The following is an 8,122-nucleotide window of genomic DNA, read 5'->3' as shown; positions in this document are numbered from 1 at the left end:
TCTTCAGTGCTTTATCAAGACAAGTTTCCCTGAAATCAAGGGGAAAAGGATCCCTGGCTTGTTCGGCAGATCGATCATGCTTTTCAGCATCCTTTGTGTCTTTCTGATCATCACCTGTGGTCAGACCATCAAACAGGCCATTGAAAAAAAAGGGTGATTAGCAAGGTGTAACCCTTCATCACGGGCTGCAAATTTGATTTCATACTGAAATCAGCACTGATTTGCTCCACTTCTGTTCGGTCTTGATGCAGGAGTAAGGTCCAGGGCTAGCTGGGCCGTGCCAGCAGAGCAGCCCCGGCGCCCAGCGGCTGAAACCCCCGAGCCCCCGAGGGGACAGTGCTGGCACCTGGGAGATGGGCTGGGGGCTGAGATAACAGCCCGGCAAGGCGGGCTTGGGCGGGCTTTTCACAGCATGTGCGAGACCTAAGAGTTACTGTCGTAGCAACAGCCAGATTACTTGAGAAAAAAAGACTTTTTAAGACCCAGAAAATATGCAAACAATTTTTGCGTTGGGTTCATTCGATGCATAAATTATATACTTTGTCCAGAATGTTTTATCAGAGGAAAATGAAGACAATCTCTGCAGCGTAAGCCTGAAGACAACGGAGGATGGTTAGTGCATGGTATCTCTATGCAGTACGTGCTGACCTGACTTTGAGTCAGAGAAAAGAACAGAGAAATTTCAGTTGGTACACAAAAAGCTTATGGTTTGCACTAAAACTCTTCCTCTGTGGTAAAAGATGATGCTTTTGTTAGCACAATATTAATGTTTATAAAGCGTCTTGGCATGAAACGCTGTTGGCTTTTCTTTCCAGCGTGTTATAAAATCATCATGGAAAGAAAAACAGACAATCCCTAATGCACCAGATTATTGTTACACTGGTGGCTCCTGATACTGCCAGATTAACCTGACAGAGCAATAAAACTCTGGCTCTTCATTTATCACACCTCTTCAGCTCTCTTCCATGCCCAGAGAGGTTTGAAAAGAATATTAGCTTTTTCCCTGAAGAGAAAATAAGACGTTATCCAGAAATCATCGATATTTCAACTCTGCCAATCTTTACTCAAGTGTTGGTCTTGTGAATATTCTTCAGTTCTTCTGTGTTCGTACCTAATCCGCTGAGGAGGTTTTTTATTTTCTTTGGTTTTGGAGTTTATTCTTCCATCTGCTTCTCCTTATATTGTTTAATCTCTAGATGTGGGACTTATTTTTATTTTTGTGTTAAACTAACAGTCACACAGTCCCTGGGGGTCTGATACACCTCAGACCGAAGGATGTCTAAAAAGGGTGTCTGATCCTGGGACGAAATGCCAGGGACATTTTGGGCTTGCTATCTACCCTCCATCCTCAAACCACCCCTCTGAGTCTGCAGATGAGTTTGACTCCAAATTCCTCGGGCTCTATTCTGAGCAGCCTTCTGGCAAAGCAGGATCCACGTCGCAACCTCTCTGCATCATACATGGGTCTCTGCCTCGCCTATAAACTTATTTTAAAATATAAAAGGCTCAGTATGAGACTGTTGCTCCTTGCACATTTTCATTCTGTTGGTGGCGCTGCCAGTCCCAAGCATATCAAAGGTTTCGAGGCTGTTGGGTGCACTTACTTCGAGTTTATGGAGCCTTCGTAATCCCCAAGTGAAATGATTTCTCTTAAAAATGAAGAGTGAGATACCCACGCAGCCATTCCCTCAGGCAGCCTTAGGAAAACACTAGTGAGGGCTGGCAGCGACGACACCCGTCCTCTCTAGCTCCCGATGCATTGCCTGTCTCCAGGACTGCCAGCTCTGATTTTTATGGAGCTCTGAGCACACTGGTAGGAGACAGCAAATTATAAAGTTGGGGTTTTTTTTAAGTGCTGACTTTCAGCCCTGAATGCTGTATGACAGGGGTCAGTACCTTCCTCCCAGCTTTAGAGACACAGAAACTGATGTACAAGGGGTGAAGTGACTTAGGCAGAATCTCACAGCTGCTGGGGAGACTTCCTAAATCTCGCCCTGGCATTGCAGCCATTCCCTGCTCATAGCAGTGCCTTGCTACTTCCACAGCAAATACTAATGTACCATATAGCTGGTGAGAGCAGCCGGCCTTGCTCAGCTTTGCTGCTGTTGTGAAAACCCCTCTGGTTTCTTCTTTCTGCGAATTTTCCCTGTGCTGAAGATCTCAGCTGCTCCAGAGGATGAGGCTGGTGATTGACCATGGCATAGGTGTGCTCACTTTGACTCGAATTCTGCATCCCTGCACCTCTGTGAAGCAAGCTACCAGGGCTGCGCACACAGGGCACCCTCTCTCTGTGAGAGAGCATTAATTATTACTGCTGCTTGCAAAATGATCTGTGAACTAAAATGGGTTTTTCTAATTCTGTCACTGGAGAAGAACTTCTGGCTAATCAACTGGAGGCAGATGGAGTTGGCAGAGATGTCATAAAGGCCCTCACTAATTACTCCACGTGTCTCAAGAACTAATAAGAGAGTTGATTTATGCCTGGAACAGCCTGATAATTCTGGAAATAATAGATATTGCGTGACTTAATTTATCAATGTAAACCTGGTTTTGCTGCGATTTTGAATTAACGGCCGTAGTACAGCGCAGGTGTATGGAAGGTGGGCAAGAAGCCTGAATGTCCCTACTGGTGGCCCAAGCCAGGGACCTGGCTCTGGATACATCCTGCAGTTGTCTCTTATTGCATCTGGTGAGTTCTTCTGATGTTGTGCTTGGGGAATGTGAGTGCGGCCATGTATGATGGCACAGAGAAGGAAAATTGTGCATATATACACAACAACTGTGGGTAGGAGCAAGAACTTACGTAGGAATTGGTCCATCCTATGAGTTCCTGCTAAATAGTCGCTAAACTGGTCAAGAAGGGCAGGGAACTGCTTGAGCAAGCCCAGCGCAGAGCTGCCAAGGGGATCAGGGGCTGGAGCATCTCCCTGGTGAGGAAAGGCTGAGAGACCTGGGCTTGTTCAGCCTGGAGAAGAGAAGGCTGAGGGGGGATCTCATCAATGCTGATAAATATCTGAAGGGCGGGTGTCAGGGGGATGGGGCCAGGCTCTTTTCAGCGGTGCCCAACGCCAGGCCAAGGGGCCACGGGCACAAGCTGGAACACGGGAAGTTCCCCCTGAACATGAGGACAAACCCCTTCCCTGTGCGGGTGCCAGAGCAGGGGCACAGGCTGCCCAGAGAGGCTGTGGGGTCCCTTCCCTGGAGACATTCACCCCCCGCCTGGACGCGGCCCTGTGCCCCTGCTCTGGGGGTGCCTGCTCCAGCAGGGGTGGGAAGGGGTGAGCTCCAGAGGTCCCTGCCAACCCCCACCAGTCTGTGATTCTGTGATTCTGTGAAATAGTAAGTAGTTTTAAGGCCTGAGTGGTTTTAGCTCAGGCTATCGCCCTGCCTGGTGTGCTTGATCTTCAGGGCTGATGGTCAATGCAGGCAGGGCTGTTCTCCACCTGCACAGCTGAAAGGGGATGCCTGTGGGTGGGAGCAAAGGCTCTGTCAACCCTGAGCTACAGGTCCTGCTGGCTGGAGCCGGCCTCAGGACAAAGAATGTTTTGCTGTGGCTGTTGTCCTGCTTTCTCCATTCTTCATTCACAGAATGAGCTCATTGCAGCTCTATGGCCCATCATGGGACCTCCTGTAGCAACCCCTACCTCTCACCCCAGGCTGATTTTTTTGGACATAACACAATTTTACTGTTTATATTTGCAGGTGCACAATGTTTTCCTGGACCAGCCTGGGAGGATGGACAAGTTTTACTCTGTTTTCACCCTCCCAGGACCTTGATTTCATTCCTCCACTGTGGTTGTTGAAGAGAAGATAGATGTATGGGTGGGCTGAGACCCACCCTTCGTAGGCCAGAGTATATATCATTGAACAGAAACACATACTTTTCCCAACTAAGACAGATGTCAGTTAGAAATATCTTAGGGATGAAGACAAATCCAAAAAGGATCTTGCCTGCTAGGGCTTATGGTAAGATCGGTAGATCCAGAGTCAGTTTTAGCCTCTTGAGAAGCTCAGTGACTAGGTTTCTGGGCAGGGATTTAACTTCTCCTCCTGTAGAGTGTTTTCTGCACAAGTAGTTGTGTTCCATAGTGCCACATGTTTTAACAAATTAGACTTGCTTTTAGCACCTTATGGCGCAGGTGACCCAACGCATGAGTAGATTTTGACCAGTGCATGTCAGGACATGGTTTGGACTGGGATCTACAAGCTCCTGAGAAGGACAGTGAAGAGAAGCAACAAGTCTCGGCTCCTAAGCAGTCTTGAAGGCCTTGGTCAAAAGGACTTGAGGAAACAAGGTGCTGTGAACTAGCCGATAATGGTAACTCAGCTTTGAAACAACACCTTCAGGCTCCTCTGCTGAACTTGCCGAGCCTTTGCGAAACTATAATGGAGAGAGGACTGCAACCTGGATCTAATTTTGGAAGGCTGCCAGCCCCAAAATCTTCAGTCATTTGAACACGGAGCCTCTTGCTCTAACCACTCCTGTCCACCCTTCTCTGGGTTGCACTCTAGGGGGGGACCATGCCAGCAGCATGCTCTGTTTAGTTATTTGAACGATCTGCCTTGCTTGTACAAATGCCAGGCTGATATTTACTGCTGGCACCAGGGCTCAGCCACGTCACTTAGAGATGCTATAGAGGGTCACCAAAGGTTGGAAGGACAGCCTAGATGCCCTGTCCTTTTGTATCCCCTGCCCTGCTTGCTGTTACATGCAAGAACATTTCCTTACAGAAGGCCTGTTTGACCTGTGTGGGTGGCAGTGATGGCGGAAAGCAATTTCTAAAGAGAATAAATAGTTTCTGCCTGGATTAAAAAAATATCTAATTTGCTTTCTTCCTTTTTGTGTATGAAGAGTCCTCACTTTACAGTGCAAGTAGCTTGGATCAGGTACGAGGCAGGAATCGGGTCTGGAAGCTGTTCCTTGCTCCCCCCATCCTCCTATATGGTCTCACATTAGTCATTTGATCCCTATTTATCCCCTGAGCTCCCAAGCACCGTGAGACACAATGACTTTCCTTTTGGTGTCTGAGCAGGACGGAGCCCCACAGGTCCCTGTGCTTGGTCCTACCAAAATAAACTATATTGTATCTACAATGATTTAAGCATCAGACTCAGCCGTACCTTTTTCGTGCAGAGACTGACAGTGCTGGGCGAAGCCAAGAAATGGATAGTCAGAGGGGGATTGAACTTGTTTTAATTTCTGAAAATACAGTTTATATTCATGTCCATACTTACATTCAGAACCAATAAATATACACAACAGCTTTCCAGGACTTCACAATCATCATCACTTACATAATAATAAAGTGGTTACATTACATTTTATATGCAGTTTGGTTTAGAATGGCAAAGTATTACGAATACATCGAATCCTTTCAATGCATTTTCCTAGTCTTGTTTTTATTCTTTCTTATTGTCTTTGAAAGATTCCCAAGTATTATGAATCTCTTATATGGGTTAATGACAGTAAAACAACGTAAATGGAGTACACAGCACTCTATAACCATGGCTTATACACAGCTTCAAGATCAGTGCTGTGACTTTTTTTTTGTACCAAACTTCCTCTTAAGAAATAGTGTTTTTCTTTTAAGAGATCCCCTTGAAGACTTCCAAAGATATTATCTGAGCTGCTTTCTGCTTTGAGCTGATCCCAACAGTGCAAAGCAGCCATAAACTCAGTTCAACAAGGTATTAAAACAGCTTTAGTGTTGTTTTGCATCACTAGAGCAGTACAAAGCCGGCGGTGTGTACCAGTAAATCAGTTCTCTGGAGTACAGAAAGTGGTAACACACGTCTGACTTAGCTAAAACACCATAAGAGCTTCACCCAGCCCAGTATAGCCCATAACACTTTTAGCTGGGAAAGGCAGGGGAGTGAAGACAAGTCTATGTACATTTATTTGAGTTTGTGAGCCTCCAGATTTCAGCTTTGCTATGAATTAATCTCTCCTTTAAGTCCCCAAGTTCTCCAGGGCTAGAAGGGCTTTGCAGTACCAAACCATGCCCTTAGACCTTGCTGGTCTGCATATGTCCATTGAATTCAATATTCCTCTGGGTTAACATGGACTCCTGCAGGCGGCTGCTGTTCTCTTGCCTGTGTTCTACGGGGTCACCATCCTCTACACCATTGCCCTTTCGAAGGCGAAGGACTTTCTGAAAACTCTGCTTGAAGTTGTCAGAAAGAAATCCATAAAGAATGGGGTTGGCACAGCTGTTTGCATAGGACAGGACCACCACAAAGAAGTATACCCCTGCCAACACAGGGTCTTCTGGCAGTATAAATATCAAATTGACAATGTTCATCATGTAAAATGGGAGCCAGCAAAACACAAAGACCACCACGATGATCACCACCATCCTGGTCACCTTCCTCTCTGATCTTCTGCGCCTCGTAGACCCAACTCGGATCCCCGAAGATTTGACTTTAATCACGATCAGCAAGTAGCAGAGACAGATCACCAACAAAGGACCAAAAAAACCAAGGACTGATGTGTAAATGATGAATGCTGCTGACCAGATGTTGACGGGCTCTGGCCAGTTCATGTTGCAGGTGTGAAAGTCTTCCTGCACATCCGAAAAGATGATGACTGGAAGCACCACCAAGAACGAGAATGTCCACACAGTCACGCTGATGAGCTTGGCCACCCTGGGACGTCTCCACTTGGTTGACTTAATGGGATGAACTACTGCCAGGTAGCGGTCCATGCTCATCACAGTCAAACAAAAAATACTCGTGAATTGGTTAATACCATCTACAGTCATAACCAGCCTGCACAAAAAGGAGCCAAAAGGCCAATAGGAGATGGCGTTCTGGGTGGCCAGGAAGGGCAGGCCCAGCATGAAGAGTACGTCGGCAACAGCTAAATTCAAGATGTATATGTTGGTGACGGTTTTCATCTTGGCATAGCGCAAAACCACATAAATGACCAGCGTGTTGCCGCTGAGCCCGACGGCACATACAAGGAGGTAACAGATGGGAATCAGGACTTTGTGGATGTATTTGAATGAGGGCTGCTCTGAGAGCGTCCCATTCTCTGTCGCGTTTGTCAGCAGTGAGGAATTCGCGTCGCTGGAACTAGCTTCTGTGCTAAATGTGTTGGGGAAGTATAAAGGATCCATAGCTTTGACCACTCAGTTTTTCTTTTAAGGCTGAGAGGGATTAAACTTCATGGGCATCTTGTTCCTAGAAAGATTAAAAAAGAAAAAAAAGGAAGAAAAAGAGAGAAAGAAAGAGTGAATTCGAAGTCGACGATGATTTACACATCATTTAATTTTCTATCTATAGTCAGAATTTATATGTGAATGATGCAGTTAGCACATGTGATGAGATCAATGCCTGAACAACGGAACTGCACCCTGAGAAAGCCCAAGTGCTCATCCCAGTAGGTGGTGGTATCTGTTTAATTTTCATGAGCTCCATGCAGGGGGGGTCAGGGCTGGATGTAGCTGGGAAGGTGGGAGGATGCACGGCAGTAATACCGCACGCATCGCCCCGGGAAAGTCGAGCGAGAGGAGAGAGGATGATGGCCATCGCACCTCACAGTCAGAGGCCGAAGCTTTCCTGCAGCGAAGGAGTCTGAATGCCCCCGGGTGCGGGCCATTCGGGTCCAAAGCCTGCTGGTAACAAGGCCAGTCCTTCCTCTGCTGATGAGAAATGTTAATTCTTGCACGCCTCCTGTGCCACTTGGCAAACAAACTTTACCGTTTGATTGTCTCACCCTCCACAACCTGTCATACACACATTTTCCTCTTCTGTGAAATCAAGGAGCCGGGGGGATAATAGCCTCTACTTCCCAGCTTGCACAAAACCACCCAAACCCAGAACCCACCTCTCCTCCCAGCTTGCTGTCTAAAACCTGATACAGAACCGATACAGAAAATGTTAGAAGATAATTTTGAAAGAGCCTGACAGAACGGCGCATACAAATCAGATTGAAAGCAGAGCCCCGGCATTAGTGCCAAAAGCTTTACAGTCCACCTTGGTGCGATTCTGCTCTCGCGTAGCGGAGGGTGCCTGGAGAGGCTCCGGGACTGACTCAGCCCCACCTCACTCCCGTACAAGCTCTGGGTGCTCTCGGAATCCAGAACCAAAGATAGTTCCCGGCTCTTCGCATCTGAAGCTC

General features: G+C 47.0%; 1 protein-coding gene across 1 annotated transcript; it reads right to left on the bottom strand.

The window, feature by feature from the left end:
• Nucleotides 1-5,186: 5,186 nt before the first annotated feature.
• Nucleotides 5,187-7,212, bottom strand: SSTR5 (somatostatin receptor 5). The gene has a single exon (XM_009508191.2). The coding sequence runs from the start codon at nucleotides 7,116-7,118 to the stop codon at nucleotides 6,006-6,008; it is 1,113 nt and encodes a 370-aa protein (XP_009506486.1). The 5' UTR covers nucleotides 7,119-7,212; the 3' UTR covers nucleotides 5,187-6,005.
• Between the last annotated feature and the right edge of the window lie 910 nt (nucleotides 7,213-8,122).

Source organism: Phalacrocorax carbo, chromosome 10 (genome assembly GCF_963921805.1).
Source record: "Phalacrocorax carbo chromosome 10, bPhaCar2.1, whole genome shotgun sequence".
NCBI classification, from domain to species: domain Eukaryota; kingdom Metazoa; phylum Chordata; class Aves; order Suliformes; family Phalacrocoracidae; genus Phalacrocorax; species Phalacrocorax carbo.
Note: the sequence above shows the minus strand (reverse complement) of the source record. Positions and strands in the feature narration are given on the sequence as shown.

Bases quoted from the DNA above. Each gene is read 5' to 3' on its own strand.
- SSTR5 (XM_009508191.2), bottom strand. From the start codon at position 7,118: ATGGATCCTTTATACTTCCCCAACACATTTAGCACAGAAGCTAGTTCC.